General features: G+C 42.9%; 1 protein-coding gene across 2 annotated transcripts in view; it reads left to right on the forward strand.

Annotated features, from left to right (window-relative positions):
- Positions 1-5,027: 5,027 nt before the first annotated feature.
- SRPK1 (SRSF protein kinase 1) overlaps positions 5,028-21,449 on the forward strand; it is a 46,710-nt gene continuing 30,288 nt past the window's right edge. Inside the window, exons 1-2 of one of the 2 annotated variants that reach the window (XM_067531889.1) lie at positions 5,028-5,358; positions 5,719-5,779. In XM_067531889.1, the coding sequence (XP_067387990.1) occupies positions 5,028-5,358; positions 5,719-5,779 (392 nt within the window). The remainder of the gene's footprint in view (positions 5,359-5,718; positions 5,780-21,449) is intronic. The other variant, XM_067531890.1, reaches the window with a different exon arrangement.

A 21,449-nucleotide genomic window follows, 5' to 3' on the forward strand; every position in this document is an offset into this window, starting at 1 on the left:
ATACTAGCAGCAAAGGTGCGACTATGCCCTTTCACTCCACAGCTGGTGCACTGATGTGCTAACTTCAGACACCAATATGATTTTGAAACTGTTCTAAAATATATGTGTATTAATTATGCAAGGCAAGTACTTCTTAGTCAGTGGAAGTGCAGGCACTTTCTCATTTCCTGATCTTTTTTCTGTCTGGTCATTGCAATGCCTTAAATCTCAGAATTGTGCACAAGGTTCCTGTGTTTAACCAAGGCACAGATCTCCTGTAACAGGGTTCTGTGGAGTGAGAAAGCATGTACCTTGCACCCAAAGACTCCACCTATACCACTTAAAAGGCACAGCAATGGAAGCCAGGGTCCAAAGGTCTGTCGACAATCATATGCTTGTAACCAGGTTGTGATGATAGTCTCTTCTGACCCAGCTACAATAAACATGGTTGTGTTTTGTCGACACAGCAATTTTTTCACACCATCACCATGAACTGTGTACGTGTTACCATGATGTTTAACTATTTGTATCATTGTATACTGGGGAAATCTGGGCAGCTATCCCATGGCACCTAAATAGGGGATTCAGGTCCTGATCTTTCATTGCCTTGTACACTATAATAAACTTAGTCCAACGCTAAGAGGGTGTCAAATGACACCAGAGCAGAATAAATGAAGTAAATGACTACACAAAAGAAAAGGCAGTACAGAAGCTGCACAGTGTTTAGGGGACATGCACACAGAGTGGCAGCAGCAATTCATGGAGCAACGCGCTCTAGTATGTCACACTGCACAGGAAGTCGGGAGGAAGGAGGACACACAGGCATAGTTAAAGGGCCGTCTACACTGTTTACAAAAATCAGTGCCAAACTGGTTGTAGGAAGAAAACCATGTCTTTGCCTAGACCACTGGAAATGTGAAGGAAAGGTAGCTACCACGGTTACTAGCAGAGTGTTTCTCAAGTTGCGAGAGAACACACATCTTGTTTAGAGCCAGGCATGCCAGTCACTGATTACAAATTCAGCAACAGCAGACCCCATTGCAGGTGCTGGGCCTCAGTGTGCCATCAGATGTACACTATGCTATAGAGCAGTGTTTTTCATTGCAAGGCCCGGGAGCCAGTGGCAGCTTCCATTGACCCTAAGTGGGGCCCCTGGGCCCTGCGCTTTGGTGGGGGGCCCTGCTGCAGACTGGGAGCGGGGACTAGGCAGGCGGCGGGTGGCTGCAGCCTGCCTCCTGGGACCTGGCGAGAGCCAGGCAGTTGCATAATGAGGCCCTTCACGATGCACAGTGGGGGGGGGAGCCTGCTGTCCCTCAGAGCCTCCTGCACCCCCCACCCCCGCTATGCATTGTGAAGGGCCAGCCCGGCGGCCGCCCTGTCCAAGCCGGTGCCAGGCTACGGGGCTGAAGTGGGAAAAGCGGACGCTATACAGCGGGTAAGTGCATGGGTGGTGGCGGAGCCTGGTCAGAGCCAGGCACCACGCGGCGGGTAAGTGCAGGGGGGACAGCAGCTTGCAGGGGGAAGCAAGCGGCTCTCACATTAGTTTTTTGCCAAAGTGGCTCCCGCTTGAAAAATAGTGAAGATCACTGCTATAGAGATTAAAGAGGCCAGTACATACATTTATTTAATGGATGGGAAGATCAATTTTTGTAAGGAAATAGATTTCGGATTCCAATGGCTTGTAATAAGCAGCAACAAAACAACTTTAAAGAGTGAAAAATACTTTAATTGTCATCTTTATGTTACATGCTGATATACTTTAGGTTCTAAACTTGCCTTACCTTGTAAAGGTTAATAATCAGATCTAATGCTCTGCTCCTACAATGGCTTCTGGGTTTGGGTTGTTTTTCAAACTCTGTTGCCTAGAAATAAAAACAAAATATATGTTGCTCATATACAGATTTTACTAAACCTATGTATTGAACTCCCTCTGCTGGCCCTAGACTAGAATCTTTATTATGCCAGAGTTAAGGTTGCGAATACATCAAAGATTTAAAACAAGATTACAAGATTCTTATAGCATTAAAATAAAATACAGCTCCTGATAAACCAAAACACACCAACTGAAAGTGGCTCCAGATCCTGCCAGAACAACAAATGCAAAACTTGCTGATGTATCTTCACTGGTACAATGTTCAACACCCCCTCCATAGCAAACCTTTCAAGATCCATGGGTCCTACACATGCCTATCACAACATGTGGTGTACCTCATCCAGTGCACTAAATGTCCCAATAACAACTATGTGGGTGAAACCAGACAACCACTGCGCTGGCAAATGAACTCAGACAGGAAAATAACAAAAGACAAAAACTTTGTACCACCTGCAGGTAAACACTTGTGCAAAGTAATCACTCTATATCAGACCTATCAGTCCTTATCCTCAAAGGAACCTGCACAACACTTTCAAAAGATGAGCCTGGGAGCTGAAATTCATAACTTTGCTAGACGCTAAAATGATAAACTGAACAGAGACACTGGATTTATGGCTTATTACAACAAATAGCCCACTTACAACCCGCTCCCCTCAAGCTGTCCTTCCTCCCTGGACTTCCTTTGCTCCCTATGACTGGAGAGGTGTTAATGAGCCACTTCACCTTGAGTGGTCCCTTGAAATGTGTGTTAAATACGTATGCTAAACAATTTGTTCCACCTTGTATTTAGCTGTGACATTCTGAGTACATTTCCCAGAGCTGAAGAAGAGGTCTGTATAAGCTCGAAAGCTTGTCTCTCTCACCAACAGAAGTTGGTCCAATAAAAGGTATGACCTCACTCACCTTGTCTCTCTAATATCCTGGGACCGACATGGCTACAACACTGCACATATTAAAATTGTTAACATTTAAATTGAAATTGCTAACTCAGTAGCTGATTAATACCCTGGAGTCAAAGTTAACCATTTCCTATTATAAACACCAAACTTTATTTAACACTTAGTCCTGTGCGAATCTAACAACTGTACCAATTGGTGCCCACATCTGTTCAGGGAAGATTATACGTAAATCACCTTGATCCAAAACTTCATTTATAAAAGTGAGGAAGCGATTGTGAATTCCGTAGGAGGGCAAACACTGAATAGTCTGACCAAGACACTGATTAAGCACTTGATTACAAGGATTTACATGAAGTTCATTTGGTAGGAGATGGCTAACAACTCACACAGCCACTATAAATGGCAATCCAGAAATCTTTACACTCCATCTTAGTCATACTGACCTCTGTGCATTCTTTTTTTTTTTTTTAATTCAAAGGTATGCTGTCAAAATAAAAATCATAATTCTCTCTGAACATTTCATTTCCTACCATAGTCAGACCCAAAATGTAAGATTATTATAACTGACAGTAAGTAAAAACGTTGTCTGTTTTTTCAGTTTACTTATATTTGTACATTTGGTGGCAATTGGTTTGTAGTCAATTTCACTGTTTTCCCTGGTAAAGACAGTCTGGTGTGGGTGGTTATTTCAGAGTAACGGGGAAAAACATTTTTAAAAATAGGAAAATGTGGTGATAAATCCACAAAAACTGGTAGGGTGAATCAGGGGAAAGACCTAGGACCTTAAACTACTTTTTAACTTCGGCCTTGTCTACACTAAGATTTGTTGGTATAACTGTGTGTGTGTTGGGAGTCCATCACTGACGATGATAATATTGTCGCAATTCTCATCTATGGCTACGCATATGACTCTGAAGTCCGAACCCTGATGCACACAGTCAGCTGCACTGAGGGCATGGGAACTCCATATCTATGATGTTTGATGCCTTTCACGTGCAGCATGGAGACAATTTCATCAATCCCGCTCAAACTTGTTACATGCTGATCTTGTCAGAGACCAGCAGTGAGTCCTGTTCTGAGCCACTTACTCCAGTTCTTTGAGATCGATGCTAACCCACTGAAGACTTCTCTTTAGGTTATCTTTGAAGCACTTACACGGACGACCCTTCTTTCTTTTGCCCTGCATCAGCTCCTCATAAAACATCTGTTTTGGGAGACACTGATCTTCTATTCTGATGACGTGTCCAGTCCACCTAAATTGTGCTCTCAATCGCATTTCCTCATTTTGCTGGTTGTGTTTGCTCTCTCAAGGACCTTAATATTGGTCACTCTGTCCTGCCTGCGAATTGCTCATTACTGAACAGAGGGAGCACATGTGAAATTGCTCAAGCTATTTAATGTGCTGTCTACAAAGAGTCCATGTCTCAGATCCATACAGGAGAGACGTGAGAACCACGGCACTGTAGACCTTCAAATTTGGTGGAGAGATGAATATTGTGTTGGTGAAAGACTTTTGTTTGGAGTCAGCCAAGGGCCTGGCTAACTTTACTGATTCTGGAGGCAATTTCCTTAACCAGGGAACGGTCACTGGAGATGGTGCTGCCCAAATACTTGAACCGATCCACATTTTTCCCCACTCTATGCCTTGGATGAAGATGCTGCTGCGGGGGCATTGGAAGGAGGTGCTGGCTGGAACAAGACCTCGGCTGTACCAAGACTGATGAGGAGGCCAAAGAGCCGGGATGCTTCAGAGAACCTGTCAGCGATGACCTGTCATGTCTATGGCCCATCAAGGCGCAGCCCTCTGTGAAAAGCAGCCGGGCCTGCAGAAACCCTCTTTTGCCTAGACCAGTTCCCTGAACGAAGGGAGCGATCCTGACACGAGGACTTTTTCTGCCGTTATAACTGTGCTTTCACTAGGGCATTTGCTGGCGTAACTGCCCCGCCGGGGTGTGACTTTTCCACACTCCTCGTCGATGCAGCTAGACCAGCAAAACCGACCAGCGTGGAGCTGCAACGTTGTGGTGCCACAGCGACGGCAGGAGCGTGAAAAAACTCACAGCCCTCGCCGGCTGCGGGGTCGTGCGGTCCCTGGCACCGCACTCGGCCCCGGGCCCTGCTTTGGCGTAACGCGCCAAGCTGCGTCACACTGACCCGGCGCTGCGCTCACAGCAAGCCCGGCCTCCGCGTAGCCTGCGCCGCCTCCGCCCTCCCCGCCGCTTCAGTCAGTTGGACCCGCCCCCCACCGGCGGGAGGTTGCGCAGGCGCTCGGCACCATGGAGCAGTTGGAGGCGGGGCCGGCCTCGGGGGCGGAGCCTGCCCCGAGGCTCCCGGCCCTCCCTCTCAGTCGGAGGGGGCGTTCCCGGACGCGCTCGGAAGAGCCAGGGGGCGTGGCCTTCCTCTCTTGCTCGAGCTCGAGCGGCAGCAGCGCAGGCGAGGAGGACATCTGGTGGCGCGCGCAGCGGCGCGCGAAGATACCGAAAGTGCGCATGCCTCGCCCGGCGCGGCCGAGCCCCGCGCAGGCGCAGAAGCAGGCGAATGCTATAGAGCGCACGCGCGAAGCGCAGTCGGGGGGGCTACCGGCTCTGGCCGCCATGGAGCGGAAAGGTGAGTGGGGCGCCTTCTCTCGGCTTGGGCCTAGCGAGCCCCCTCTCCCCCCCGGCACGTGCACCCGGGGCCGCGCGTCTGCCCCTTCGTGCCTCGCAGGCAGCGCCGTCCCTCTCCTCCCCCCGCGTGGGCGCGCCCTCTGCCCCCTCCTGTCTGTCTGTCCGCCCCCCCACCCGTGGGCACGGCCTCTACCCGTCCTGTCTGTCTGTCTGTCTGACTTAAGTTTCCCCCCTCCTTCCCCGTGGGCCTGGCCCCCTAAGGCCTCCGACTTTCTCCAGTGGGCACCTCCCCCTCCCTCTGCAGGCTGCACTCCCACCACCTCCCCCCCGTCTGACCAGTCTCCATCTCTCCCCCCCCCAGTTCTGGCGCTGCAGGCCCGGAAGAAGCGGACCAAAGCCAAGAAGGACAAGGCCCAGAGGAAGTAAGTCAGGACCCCCCCCCCACCCCCCGGACATCAGTTTCAAGCTGCCTGGCAGTGGGGTGTCGATGTTGGGCTTGTGCTACTCTTCTTACCCCACTTCTCCCCCCTCCTGAGCATAGGGGAGGAGTAAGGTTTTAGGTGGGAAAGAGTAAAGTCTGGGGGCTCCATGTGGGCAACTGAGGGAATCTCCTCTTAGCTCTGAGGGTAAGGAATTTCCTCCTTCCTTGGGTCCCCAGGGCATCCCTGGAGGGTAAAGTCTGAGTTTCCTCACAGGGTTGTCCCCTCAAAGTCCCCAGTACACTCTTTAATGTGCAAACTGGACCCTATCTGTGGGTCTTCATAAGATTGTTGAACTGACACCTGTCTGTCCCTTTTGATTAGTCTCCTAGGCATTGGCTAGGCAGGAAAGGCATTTCAGTTTACTGAAAGTGAATTTTAAAAACTAATGTGGTTAAAGTAGTCTTAAACCCTTAGTGTAGGTGCACTTAAACTGATTTAACTAGATAAGTTTTTCAATTGGTTTTTAGCTATATAGCATACTTTTCTGGTACAGATAAGGCCTGTGTTTGCAGCCTTTGCGCGTGTTCCTAGCCCACTCTGAACTCTAGTCACTGTTTGTATCCCCCAAGTGGACTTCGAAGGTCTGTTACAGAGCTGGGCTCTGATTCTGTCTCTCTGTAGCTACCAGAGGGAGGTGTAGAAGGCCTCATACAGAATATGGGGTTCTTGACTAAGGGCTGGTCTGTCCTAGAGAGTTTTGTTGACAAAACAGTGGAGGTGTACAGACTTAGAATGCTCTTCCAACCAGTGTAACTCCCCTGCTATGCCAACATAATAAAACCACCTCAACGAGAGGTGTAGGACTTACGATGGCTTGGTTAGGGCGACAGTGTCTACATTGACACTATATCCCTTACATCGGCTATTGCTGTCATTCTTGTTATCATTGACAAAAAAGCCTCCCTGAGTGCTGAGCAGCTGAAGCAGGCAAAAAGCCAGGGCGCCTGGACCCTCTGGGCAGGGATCACGGGGGGGGTGCCAGGGGAGCTGGACCCTACCCCCCAGAGGTGAGAAGCCCTGGGTGGCTTCCCCCGGATCCTGACAGGGAATGGGAAGGGGAGAAGTCTAGGCCTGGCTCCCGGTGGGAAACAGGGGGTGGGGGAAGGATCAGACCCCTGGGAGCCTGTGGGGCTCCTGGCAGGGAGTTGAGAGACTGAGCTCTCAGGTCCCTACACTCTGCCCCTGTTAAGTCATTGGAAGTCCTCCTGGTAAGGACGCGCTCCACCGACCCAAGGAGTGTAGTGTGGACATCAGCCATCACAGTAATTACTGTGGTGGCTGTTAGATCGACCTATGTTAGGTCGACTTATTTTTCTACTGTAGACAAGGCCTAGGACTGGAACTGCATCATTAGTGTGTAATGAGCACCTTGTATCTTTTTAGCCTGTAATGAAGTTTGATGACAGGACCCTCTGCCACCCTACCACCCAGTTTCTTCCAGGTGTAACAGCCTCTCATCAGCACTAGCACCTTCATTGGTCAGTCACATGACTTGTGGTTTATTTGGAGGTGGTAAGATTGCCATGGAATCCCTTTCCTAGAATCTTCTGCTCCTGGCCTCCTGTTAACAGTTTAATTATTTAAGGAATCAGTTTTTCCTCACTTTCTTTCAGTGGTTTGCCTTATAATTGAATAATTACATTACAATGTGCTGTTTACCTTACTCTACAGCTTTGACACCTTTGTGTGGCTTCTGTACCCATGCCAGGAATTTCACAAATAAATCACTTTGGGTGATAGTCTGTACACCTATCCAAACGTTTAACAGATTCTCTGAATGATTCACATGCTGACTGTCCTGTTCCCATCTAATGTGGGTTAGATCATGCAGTGAGCATTAGCTCTCTGTGGTTACTGATTTCATATTGGTTGAAGATGGCCTATCCTGTAGCATTAGCTGGAGTGACCAAGCCTTGTCTGAAGCACTTGTGGTAAGCACAGAACTGTTCCTGTGCGTCTGTTGAAATGTATCTTCCACATTAAGGCTCTCCTTCAATGGTATCATCTGAGATTCTGTCTTTGCTAGTGCTTAAGAATCGTAAAGGGATTAAGTGAGAAAATGTTAACTGATAGAAATTTCTCTTGTCATTTTCTGTAATAAATCACTTTGTTTCCTTTGCTTTTCTGATATCCTGCTCCAGTTGACCACCATCTCTTTCCTTTCTCTGGAGACCCAGTGAAGTTAATAGTTTAGGTTTTTGTTGCATGGTGGCAGTGCTTTTCTATCTGCATGGGACAGGTTCATTTTAAATGAACTATTTGCCCTATCATTTTAATGTATATAATGAGTATAGTAAGTAAATTTCGTTGACTTTTGCTGAAGAATCATTTTTGAGCACTTTATAATATAATGACCACTGACAAGGATACAGTGACTTTGGGACAAAAGAATCCTTGTACTCCGTATATGAAGGGGAATGAGGAGTCAAACACACAAAACATTGCAGGATGGAGAGGTGGTATATACCAGTAAGGTTATTTTGAAAAATTTGCCACTTTTTTCTAAAACTACCTAATACAACAGGAATATGAAGAAGGCTTGCATCTGAGCTAGTATTCCTCTGAGCTAGTATTCCTCTATCTTTATTCCTTTCTAGTCAGATCTGAAATTGCTATGTATCTGCCTCCTTTTTTTTTTTTTTTTATCCCATTATGGGGGAACTAACCATAAGCCCAGTATTGGTAGAGCAAATGGCTTTTATTGGTAAAACTCCTCTCACTAAGTCTTAAAACTGCTGAACAGTGAGAGTCTTCCAATTATGTGTTTCCTAAAAATCCCTTCTAACCACACTAGCTAGATCTGGGTACTGATGGATTATGTTGTTTGGGGGTCAGCTATTTCCAATTTTGCCGCTGACTTGCCCAAAATCACACAGCAAAGTCACTCCAGGCTACAATATTTCCATCCATAAAATGGCTGTAATGCTGACCTGCCTCTCTGGGATGTTAGAAATATAGCTAGTGACATTTAAAATCACGAGTTTCATTTTTAATACCTTAGATGAACAGGTTTTTAACTGTGGCAAGTTAGTGAAAGAAATTTTATGTATCCACTTTTTGGTTGTGATGAGGAGAGTCTAGTCAGGTTTGTTTGTTTTTTTCCTGTGTGTGTGATAGCAGAAGGCTGCAATGTTTGTTTCAAACACTACAGGGGAATATTTAAATATAAACTTGTTTTTGTTAAATTCTCGTAGTTTAGTAAACTCACTGGGTTTTTGTAAAATATTTTTAATAAAATCTAAGTTTTGGTTCTAAGCTACTGGAAGTGCCCCCTTTACCATCTTGTCATGAGCCTCAAGATTTCTGATAAAAGACAGTCTAGGAATGCAAAATTATTTAATTTAAAATAAATTAGGGGGATTGTCGGTTTTACCCCAGTTTCATTAAGGTAAATATATATCTATAAAGAACATCTTTAAAATAAAGGTCATGTTAAAGATGCAGATGCTTAAGAAATACCCATTCAAAATGTGATCAGTTTAAAAGAATTAACAGTAAGTTCAGGTCCTAAACCAGATAGTTATTTCTTCAGCCAATTTTTGTGATTCTGTGGTTTTGTTTTGTTTTTTTTAAGTGTTTTCCCTTGTGTGAAAGGCCCACAAAGATGACGTGACTGTGCAAAAAATGCTATCAAGCACAGAGTTACCGCAATGAAAAATAAGAACTTGTTTCTCATTTTTCAGCTATGATAATTTTAGGTGTTACTTATAGAAATAGGGGATGTAAAAAGTCAGATTGATGTGACTTAAGTTGATCATGCCTATTTAAAAGAAGCCATTTAAACATTCATGAAAAACTCACTATAAGCTTTTTAAAGTAAGGTCAGTGAAGTCCAATCTTCAAAAACAAATGTAGATAATTTTCCCTCCCTCCTCCAACAACTCCTGTAAGTCTGATTCCCACCTGTTTGACATAAACCTGGAGGGGGGAGGGAAAGCACTTGCCTGAAGATCATCTGATTCTAGAAGAGGACCAGGAAAGGAGTATCTACTATGAAGGAGAAGCACTTGTCTTCTCTGTCTCCCTGAAATACTGGAAAACTACCCTTAACCATGTGGGAAGCTGGAGAAAACCTCAAACTGGTCTGCTGAATGCTGAGCTCTGTTCCTCTTGCAGAGCTGCATTATTGGAGCATGACCTGCTTCTGCTACTCTCCTGACCTGCCCTTTGTTCTGATGTTGAGAGGAGGAAAGAAAATGGGGCAGTATTTCTCTTGGCCTATCTCTAATTGCTGTAAGAATGTGGGGAGAAAAGAAGGGCTAGGAGAGCGACAGCGATGTGGCTGGCAAAATGAACAGGGTTAGGAGTAAGGAGATCCTGAGTTCCAGTCCTGACTTTGCCAGACTTGCCATGTGACTTTGGGCAAGTCACTTAACTTTGTGTTTCTGTTTTTCCTGTCAGCCCCCCACAGAGAGGCAGAAAAGCAGAATTAAAAAATCTAAAAATTTAAATGAAAATGTTCTTAAAAGGGGTGGAGAAAGCTGGTCTCAAGATCTTTCTTTATGTTGAGGGTATATAAAGATGCACAGTGGCCTATGATTTGTGCTGCTAAAACAGTAAATGTCTTTTATGCAGACTAATGCAGAGCACATGGTTGCCAAAAGGCTCATGGCTAGTTGAAAACAGTCCATGTGATGCAATAAATTTGTTACTATCTCATAAGTGAACAGTATTGAGGACTGGGATGCTATCAGCCAGTCAGGTGGATGACATATGCAAATGAATATCCTCGTTGGTTTGCAGATGAGTTTAATATAGCTTTTCACTAAATTTATCTGTTAGAGGTAGATGGTTTTGTGCAAAATCTTCTTTTTAGAAAGTGAGCTTAAAAGGAACATCTGTTACACTACAGAAATCTGTAGTAGCTCCATAAATCTTCCTAAAGCGTTCAAAATATATTCATTATGGAGTCTGGGGAAAGGGAGCTACAAATCCTATTCGTTTATACAAGAGGCTACATTTTAAGTAGCTATCTCTAAAATGTGGGAATAGTTCATATAATTGTGGAGTTTTTTTTTGAGAACAGCTCGTGTAAGGTGAGTTCTTTCAATCATGTTGTATTAAAGAATATCTAACTTGGAAAATATAACTTCTAAACTATAATTGTCTTGTACTTGGAATAATAAACTGCCTCTATGAGGGGTTATTGGGGGGACTGAAAATAATAATCTGACAGTTTTGAAATTGCACATGATCCATACTTGCATAATATTGGAATCTATAGAGAAGAAACATTTGCCCTTTTATTCCTCTCCCCAAACATCTTGGTGTATCTGCTGCCATTAGGAAAATGGCCCAGTGTAGTTTTAGAGCTTGTAATAAAAAGGGATGTATTCCAAAATGTCTGTCAGTCAAATACAACTTTAAAAGGCAGTTGTGCATGTGTTGTGCTTCCCCTGCATCTGCAGCATGGTTTTAAAAAAAAGACACTGAGCTGAAACTATACACAAACATTTTTTATGCAGAGTTCAAATTTTTAATTTTTTTTAATATCACAGAAGTTGGGGGAAATCAAAATAATGCTTTTTTTGTAGAGGGTACAGAAAATGGATGGGAACTCATTGACATCTCTGATCTTGAGCTATTTCCCATCAGTCATTCTGTCATAACTCTGACATTCATCTTTTAGACAGAATATAATGCGGCCTCCTTAGAGGCCTGTGTTCTATATCTACAAAGATTGTGATCACTGTGTGTCTACAAAATAAATATCATTTTCATTATACAGCTGAGTTGGTCTGCAGAGTTCTTGAGTCTACATCTCACTTTCATTGCTTCCTCCTTAATTTGGTTTTAAGATTTCATAGAGAAAAGAAATTAAGTAAAACAATTTCCTAACTCACTGGAAAAGTCTGCCTACCAAAAAACTTAATTTTTTACTTGGACACATTTACAAACTTCCTTTCTACAGTATTTCATAAACGTATTTCAGGGTGTGACCATAATTTCTTCAGCTGGACAGAGCTCATTATGGGTTTTTTTGGTCTGGTTGTCAGAAATGGAGCGGACGACAGCTCAGTTGTTTAAAGGATTACTAAACCATCTGGAGTCCAGCACTAGAAAACAAACATATCACAGAAATGTAGAGCTGGAAGGGACCTCAAGAAGTCATTAAGTCCAGCCCCCTGTGCTGTGGCAGGATATGTTAGACAGTCATAATATTTGTACATGGAAGTTAAAAAATCAGGGAGCTGCATGGGCTACCATCTTTATTTATGGGCAGTTCTGTTTTCTTTCTTTCAAGCATTTACTTCAGTTCTACAAGCATTTAATCAGATCTGCAAATTGCATGTTAAGTTGTAAAGATTTAAGGATAATAGCTTGTACCTAAAAGATAAAATGCATACCAGTATGACCAGAAAACTAAACTTTCAGGTTTACATGCAGGAAGCCTCCATCAGGATACTGCTTAGTCCTGAATTTGTCATGGGTTTGAAACTGAGTATTTGTGATCAGCTACTTGTTTTTAGACCACTAATAAAAATATACTTTTTTTTTTCCCTCTCGGAGGGGATGGGATTTTCAGTAACTCGGGCTTTTGTGCCAGTGGAATTTCTTCTGTTTATAATACTCTTCAGCTGTTTAACACCTTTCATACAAGGATCCCAAAACACTTTATAAAGGCAAGTAAGTCATATCTGTATCTTGTAGACCAAGAAAAGGAGGAGCTCAGAGTTGACTCATTAGACCCAATTTCTAGTCCTGACTCTGCCTTGATTTGACAGTGGGCAAGTTGTGACAAAATAGTACTTGCAGCACTTTAAGCACTAGTTAGTTGTTTTTTTCATGTAGTTGGAAACTGAAAAGAAAATTGTCAAGGTGGATAGGATCACAAATTTAACATCAGTTGAAAGGTTTTTAATTGAGAAGGTCGCTAGCTACATTAACCATATAATATATACCTTCGGAAGAAGGAACAGTTACAGAATTAGATAAGGAATCCAGTACCCAGAGGAATCTCTTAATAACGGGTGACCAAACAAGAAAGTCATTAAGTACCTGAGGGAGTCCTGAACGTTTGACTGTATATAATGTGTTCAGTCACAGTCCATTCCATAACTGCTAACTATAGGAAGTTCTGCCATTCATTTGACTGTTAAGGTGCAGTGGAAAAAATACAGAAAAACTATCAGAGCCCAAATTCTGCTGTCACTTCTCCCCCCACCCCACCCCCAACGTTCACTGAGGAGCACTTTACTCCATGAGAAACTGCACTGAAATTGATTATAAGTAAGGGTAGTAGAATCTGGCCCTAGGTGTTTATCCTCCATTGTTGCAAGGCACCATCTCTATACAATAGCAGTTTTACAAAGTATCTTTTTTCTTATGCTGGGTTGTGGTTGAGAGAACATCACATTCTATTTCCAGTAAAATTCTACATGTATTCTTCCATAATCAATAGTAATAAACATGCATATGACCGCCAACACTTTTTTGTCTGGGGCAAGGACATTCAGATTGTGACGTTATACCTGCTAAGCTTAGTGCTTGTGAGTCTTTATTTCATTGAAACTTGCAAAACCTTCTTGCTTCAGCAAGAAATATTCTTGTCACTATCCTGCTAGGTCACATGAAACGGAGCAAACTAAGTGGAGACACTGCAAAATCAGGATGTGTCTGTGTCACATGAATTCCCATGAATCAAAACACAGTGGATAAATCTATTTCAGCTCTGCCGATCTTGAGCATTCCTTAAATTTAGCTATAACAGCAGTAATACATAGTAAGAATGTGTCTAAGGCACTAGGATTTTTTGATCATGTTACAAGGTTAATCTGATACAAGACTTGTATCATGTTGGCATATGTGCTGCTTCTGTTATAGGAGCTCTGGTACTTTAATTGTATTTGGTTAAATTCATTACAGTGATTTAGAATTAGATTTGGTGGGTGTCAAGGTAATATCAGCCAGCAGATATTAAGTATTGTCACTTCGTAGCTGTCAAAAGTGTATCTTTTGTAAAGCCAATTTAACTGGGAGCCAGTTTTAATTGAAACTTTCTGTTCTTGAACATTCTCTGAAGTGTAGATTACGTCTTTAATTGTCATGTTGTATGTAGTCTTTCAGCATTAAGTGTACTTCCTCTAAATTATTATCGTTAGAGAGCTAGATATTTGAGGTCACTGATAATCTGTTGCTTGGGAACTTTGATATGATGATTTTTTGTTCAGCACAGTTTATATTGCAAACATTCAGAAGATCAAACCATTCTCTTCCATTAGCTGTGAAGAGACTTCTGTGCAGTGCTAAACTGAAAAAACTTGAGGTTAAAAATGAGACCCAAAACGCACTCAAAATTCAAAGCAGTTGTAGAAAGAACTATTTGTTCCATATTGAATTCCTTGTCTGTTTATAGTGTGCTGTGGCTCAAGATTTTTTAAAACTGATTGCTAGTTTTGTTCATGTCACGCTGCTGGAATAGACCTGCACCTCACTGTAAGAGTGTATATCCAGATATTGACTAGCACATTGGCTTTCCCATGCCAGATACGATTACTAGTTCATGAAGTCTGATATCCTGCTTCCAGCAGTGGCTTATACCTGATGCTTCAGAAAAAGTAGATCTGTAATGCATAAAGCCAACTACTCAAGTGTTGTGTATGCAGGGAGTGAAAGGGTGGCAGTGTGAGCAATTCAACCCTGAAGCATGGCATTTTATTGCTGTTAGTATGAATAATTTAATTTAATAATGGTGACTATACAGCTATAGTATTTGACTTTGTCCTATAACATGTAGATTATTCTCTGAAGTGTTTCCTTTTGATTTCTGAATGTACTGGTTAATTGAATGATCATTTGTCATGGGACATGGTGAATGAGGGGTTAACTTTTTTCACTGTACCTTTTATAGCTTAATACCTCAAGTTCCCTCTACCTATTTATTTTTCCCTTACAAGCCAAATGATCCTAGGTTTTACAGTCTCATTTTTATGAAGGTCATCTGCTCTTCCCTGTACTTTTATTAATATTGACTGTAGCCAGTATTTTCGAAAGTGACTAATGATTTTGAATGCCTAGTGTGAGACACCTTAAAGGGACCTGACTCCCAGAGGATGGGCACTCGGCACTTTCTGGAAGGCAGGCCATTTAAGGTGTCAAGATGGGCACCCAAAATTGCTTGTTGTGTGAAATTTTTTTAGTGCTTGGGATAGTGCTTAGGAGCTGCAGTTGTGGACCAGGATCCCATTGTGGTGGGCACTGTACAAACGGAACGAAAGGACAGTTCCTGCTCTAAACAGCATTAAAGTGCAGGGATTAAAAATAAATGCAGTACTTGGATTGAGATATACAATTGTTTGGCATGCTAGGGGCCACATGACTGTAGTGGCTAGAACAGGGGAATGGAGTTGAGTCCAAGTTCTATTCCTGACTCTTCCATTGGCTCATGCTGACTTCAAACAAGTCACTAATCTCTGTGCCTCAGTTCACCCACCTGTAAAATGGGGAAAACTTTCCACATGAAGCCTATGGAGATCCTCTGACAAATGTTATCAATGCAAAATATTCTTCTGTATCTTCAGTCTTTCCTAGTATGCCCAAGCACTTTTGTAGGTGTTCTAAAGGCTATTTGCACTGGGCACACATCTTCATTTGAGCCAACAGTGACTCTTTAGAGGCTTCTATCAGCTGCGAGCCAGTCACATAAGGAGAAAATTCCATTACTTTGCAATCTGCATCAGTTATCTAAGTAAAACTTTGCCCATCATCCTGTTTAATCCACAAATGCATATAAATTAGTCTAGAATATGACTCTTATTACCAACTGAAATAAGCTCATGCTATCAAATTTCACCAACTTTCTCTTCCAGACTTCAAGAGAACTAATAAGTTAGTAACGATCCTGATGGGTGGTGCATCTCATTTGTAACTTCCCTTCATTATTCTGTTCTTATAGGTAGTGCTGGTAATGTCATCACTAGGTATAGATAGGATCCTGTTAGTTGCTTGTAACTTTGCAAAGTCTTACCATTGGGGCTGAAATTTTCCATGCCAGGTGTCTGCCTCAGGCTGAATTTCTTTGGAAAGCTTCAGCAAAAACAGTTCATCCCTTTCTGAGAAAGAGATTAGGGGAAAATACTCTGTCTGACTGTGTTTAAAAATTCTTCCAGCTGCTTCATTGAGAAGCTCTCACACCTCCAGGCTTTGGAGCAATAACTTGAAATTTGGCAGGTAGTTCATCCTGGTGTCAGGGAAGTACCTTTTGCTGTTCCTATGAAAACTTGCCCAAATTTGGGCAAGTTACAAGCTTCTGAAAAAAAAAACTTAGTTTGCATGTATTTAATAGAGACTTGTCAGCTAAATTCTCCGAAGATTCTCCCTTCACTGAACATGCCCCAGTCCCACAGGGCAAATAAGAATCCTCTGTGCAGGCCAAAGTTGGAATTGCCCTGTCCTTAGCACTTCCCAACCACCAGAGAGGCCACTGTGATGTCAGGCATTGGATCTAAGAGCAGGAAGATGTTCTCCTGGACTCACTCTCTTTCTCTCTCTTTACTCAGCAAGGAGTAAATGGAGGAAGCAGCCACACTGGAATTCAGAGAAGTGGGAAAAGGGGTTGCTTGGGGAGGGCCAGTGGGCAGACAGGGGCCATGTGTAGGGTGTCTGGATGGGAGGAAGGCAGGAGCAGATTGGCAGGAATGGAGGTGCACATGAGAGCAGATTGGGGATAGAAATAGAGTCAGTGTCCTGTCACCCTAGCACTTCCAACATTGCCACCATGAGTGGAGATGCAGAGGTGGTAGTATGGTGATGAGGAAACATCTCAATCTAGCGTAAACAGGCACAACATTTGTGATACAAAACAATCTCCCATGTATTTAATCTAAAATAAGAGTGCATGATTATCCATAGTAGTCCTGCAGGTAAGACTCCTGGGATGCACTCCTGATCAGTCACTTTTTTCTGCCCCAACCCCTTTAAAAAACAAACAAACAAAACACTACTTAATTGGGGGATCAAAAGATGTAAGTTGTTCAGCTTCCCGTTCGTCACCTTTGCACCCTATCAAGCAGGGAATTGACTGAATTAGGGGTACATGGGAATGGTATTTATGGTGACTTCTCACTTTGCTATGTTACACATCTCTTCAACATCTCCTTTCTATTTCCATTGGAATATCTTCTGGTCCTGACTTTCTCAAGTTTGTTCTCAGTTTCTTCCTTGAAGGCTTTGCCTTCCCTCAAGGCCTTGGATTAGATTTTTCCCATTGCTCTCTGCAGTCAATACCAAAGCAAAACCTTCCAGAAGTATTCAGAACACATGTCAAAAGTTGGTGACTTGCCCACAAGATTTTTCATTCAAATACAAAAGTGATTATCAAACTGCACATAACAAGACATAATTTAAACTCTGCTGGTTTCCATGGAAGCCCTTTGCAGCTTGTGCAGCTGATACAGCAGACAGTTCTGTTTTGTAGAACTATTAAATGCTCATGCGGAGAGTGGGAGTGAGGAATGAGAAACTTAATCATCTCGCTTATGTGTGTACATTAGCACAATCTTAATGTGGAATTCAGTGGTTCTAATCTTCAAACTGAACTCCTACTAAAAAAAAAAAGTACTTGTATGCATTGGCTGCTATGAGAAACATAGTCTAATACTTAGCTTTTGAAAAGCTATCTCCCTACCCCTGGGTTCTCCTCCTGACAATAGAACTCCTACAGCGTTATAGTTCTGAAACTGTTAAACTACAACAGCAGATGTCACAGTCCTGCCTTTGTTGGTTGTAACTACCAATTCTGTGATTGAACAAAAGGGAGGGAGAATAAAAACTTACCCGGATTTGTGGGAGAATGGGTGGATTGCCTATAATTACAGAGCATTTAAGAATAAGAACTACAGGTAAGTAACTTTTCTTCACAAAGTATGAATTATATTGGCTCCTTGAGCTCCTTCAAATTGGAAAAGTTTTAAGGATTTAGCCAAAAACTATAAGCAATAAGTTGTAACAAAAAGGTACACATGCAGGTTTCAAGGTAGCAAAATGGTAGGAGAGTACCAGTGTCACAAACTAGTGTGTGTGTGTGTGTGTGTGTGTGTGTAGATACAATGATGCCTCAAAATAGACAAACTAGAAAAATCATGAAAAATAAGTTGGGAGGAGGGGTGGTGCCTACCCATCCCAGAAACAAATGCTATAATGCCATACTTGAATTTGTACTACACGGCTGAGTCCACACAATAATGAGTAGTCAAATTTATGCAGAGGTCTCCATGTTGTTGCTCTGCAAAGCTCCTGGATAAGGAAAGAGTGGAGGCTGGCAACAGAAGCAGGCATTCCTCTGGCTGGATGTGCATTAATAAGATTTTTGACAGTGCTGTTCCTTAGAGAATCTGCAATGAGAGAGAGGCAATCAGGCAGACATAGTTCTCTTGGGGGAGAATTTGACCTGATGTACTGATGTCAAAGGCAAAGGTGGGATGGGTATTCAAGATTTAAGAGCCTAGTTAAAGGCTTTAGTCTCCTCCAGAAAAAAGTAAAAAGACCTTTTTAAGATCTTGCCATGATGGGCATGCAGACATGAGAAAACGTGGGCAGGATTATTAATTTGGAAATTGATTCCAACCTTTTGGAAGAACTCCAGAATGAGTCAGTAGCACGGTCTTATCCTTGTAACCTTTAGGTTATGACTACGCTACAGAGACTATACTGGCATAGGTAAATTGCCGTAGCTGTGCCAGCATAACCCCATGTTCAAGACTCAGCCTACATTGTCTGAAGAGTTTTTTCCATCCGTGTAGGAATACCACTTCACTGTGTGACAGTAGCTAAGTTGATGGAGTCTTTGGTCAACTCTAGTTGTATCTACACTAGGGGTTAAGTCGACTTACATTTCTAGTGTAGACATACCTTTAGTGCAGTGGTTCTCAACTTGTGGCCCAATCAGCGCACAGCTGCAGCCCATGTGACATCAGGGCCATGCAGGTAATATTGGATGAAGAATGTGGGCCACATACACGGCTCACAATGGAAAATGGGTTGAAAACTACTGCCTTACTGCATGCTGGATTAGTCATTAGAGTCTGACTCACTCAACTGCAGTCTCTCTCAATGGGGATAAAACCTTTTCATGTAACTTGGGATCACAGCTAGCAAATGGCTCAAAGATTTCATCACCTTTGTATAGATGTTGAGAGCCTCTCAGAGGTGACCTGTAAAATGGGGAAGATTGGTTCTTTATCTGTTCTGAAATTCTGTGGGAGTAGAGACTTGGGAGTGTTAGATACTATGTGAAACCTGAATACTTGACAGGGAGGGTAGGAATGGTGGTGTGACTTTCTTGTTAGCACCTGTGTAACACTTGGGATAAAAGCTCTTTGCTTTCATCAACCCCTCCGTTTAACCCGAGCCATTTTCACATCTGTGCCTCAAACAGGCACACACAATAGAGAAAACAGATGTAGTGTTCCTGATACTTCTAATGGGGAAAAAAAATCTTCTGTTACAAATTTTTTTTCACACAAGACAGATGCAAAAAGGCACCAGTCCTTCCTTTATTCTTGGTCATGTTATGGAAGGTTTAAATGCCTTTCTAGCTACTTAGGAATCTGACTAGTGGGTGTGCAGAAAATAAATTCTTAGATGTAATGAAACGCAAAAACAGCCAAGTAAACTCGGGCTGTGTATGCTGGCAATTCTAGAAATCTTGCATCTTTGTACTAGCTATGGTGCAATTCCACTCCTATTAACAGCATAGAGAGCACAAATATAGACCAGCTCACAACAGAAGTAGATGGCATGGTCAGGGCCCCCCAATGGGGGGAAAAGAGGGTACACTTTACCAGGGCCCAGCCTAGGCTGCAGCCCACATGGGTAGGTGTGTGGGAGGGGGCCCTTGTTACAAGTTTGTGCTAGGCCTGAAAAAATTATGCTTGGGCCCTGGGCATGGTGGTGCCGATGGCCAATCTACTCAGTGCTTCTACTGTTGTTAACATCAGTGGAGCAGCAGCAGTGGAAGAATAAGAAAAGGCTTCATGCAGGCAGGGTGTCTGATGGATCAAGTCTTTACCTTCTCTTTACTTCTCTGTTTAGGCTAGTTTAAGCAGAACAAGTAAAAGGATCCCTTTCAGCCTTCTCTCACCAGGCGGCCAAACCTGAATGCCCATCTAGTAGATTCCCTCAAAAAGCTAAGGAGATTTGGACAGACAGAACTGTCTTGCTACAAACAGTGGAGGCTGATGGCATAATTGTGTGGTACGTTCTGTAAATGCACAGCAATTTGTGGCTATTGCTTGAAAATACTGCATATAATCAACACTTTTCTAATATGTAGATGTCAAGTGGCTTTGACAGCTTTTGCTAAATTAAAAAGCAGCGTTGCATTCAGTAAAGAGTATTTAACTGAGGGAGTTAAGTATGCTGCTAATGTTGAGTATAAGCTGAATATTGATAAGAGCCCAATCCTCCTGTCTTTACTGAGGGGAAATCTCCCACTGATTTAGATTTGCCTAAGTAAGAACTACAGAGTCAGATCTATATTATATAGTCCTGTGTACTGTCAGAAAGCATTTTTAATTGCCAGAAAAACTCTGAAATTGTACATTAATGTCACACTTCTGCTGACTTGTTTCCCTTGTGAGTTCCACAAAGCCGAAGATAAGCGTGTGCTAAAAATACCTAGAAATACTTTTATGGCATTCAAGACACCTGGCGGCATGAAGCAATGTCCAGTTAATATTTTTCTTACATCTTTGGGTGACTGAACAAAGGACGAGGGGTTCTTTTTGTAGCCATGGCTGTTGGTTTTTGGAATAACTTCAGAAAATGTTACTTATCTTGAACATCCCTCATTTCTTGCATTATTGTCCTGGGGTTTCTGTATCAAAAGGATTGGATGATCAGTAGTTGCAGTGAGATTCATGCTCATTGGAAACTGTGAATCTAGTGGACTGTTGAATAGGCAATGTTGTTATAGCCTTGTCTGTCCCAGGAGAGTAGAGAGGCAAGGTGAGTTAGATAATACCTTTGATTTGGACCAACTTCTGTTGGTGAGAGAGACAAGCTATCGAGCTTGCACAGAGCTCTCTTTCATGTCTCTCTCTGAAAGCTTGTCTTTCTCTCCAGCAGAAGATTGTTGAGTAGGCAGATGAAATCACGAGATGCTTTTTCAGATCAGGAAGATAAAACTGAAAATCTGACTGATTTCAGTATTTCCTGGGGGAAGAATGTAGAAGCAGGTAAAGAGCAAGGAAACGTGGTGAATCTATTTATGTTCAACCCAAAGCATGACTAAATTTGCAGAAAGATCAGATGAGAGCAGCCCCCTCAGAGTTGCTGCAAGGCCCTTTACCTGCAATGCAGTGCTGTGCATCTGCAGCTAGGTGGTGGAGGCACATCCTTTTTCTCCCTCCTTCTCGCACAAAGCTTTGCTGCTTTCAGGGAGAGCCAGCACTCGCCTGCAGCGCGTGCACCTCTGCTGCCTGACCAGTCTGCTAGCTGATTTTTTAATGGCTCTTTCAAAAACTGTTGGTCCATCTTCAGGAGTATCTTTATCAATGGGAGTCCGAGCTTCATGCAGGTAAGCTTTCCATTGTCTCATGTGAATGGCTGCTCTTCTTAAGGGCTTCCTTAGAGGAAAAAGGACTTTTGTGTCCCTAAATGAAGACTTCTG

The sequence above is a fragment of the Emydura macquarii genome, unplaced genomic scaffold (assembly GCF_026122565.2).
Source record: "Emydura macquarii macquarii isolate MOO-44397 ecotype Brisbane River unplaced genomic scaffold, CSIRO-AGI_Emac_v2 contig_3220, whole genome shotgun sequence".
NCBI lineage: Eukaryota > Metazoa > Chordata > Testudines > Chelidae > Emydura > Emydura macquarii.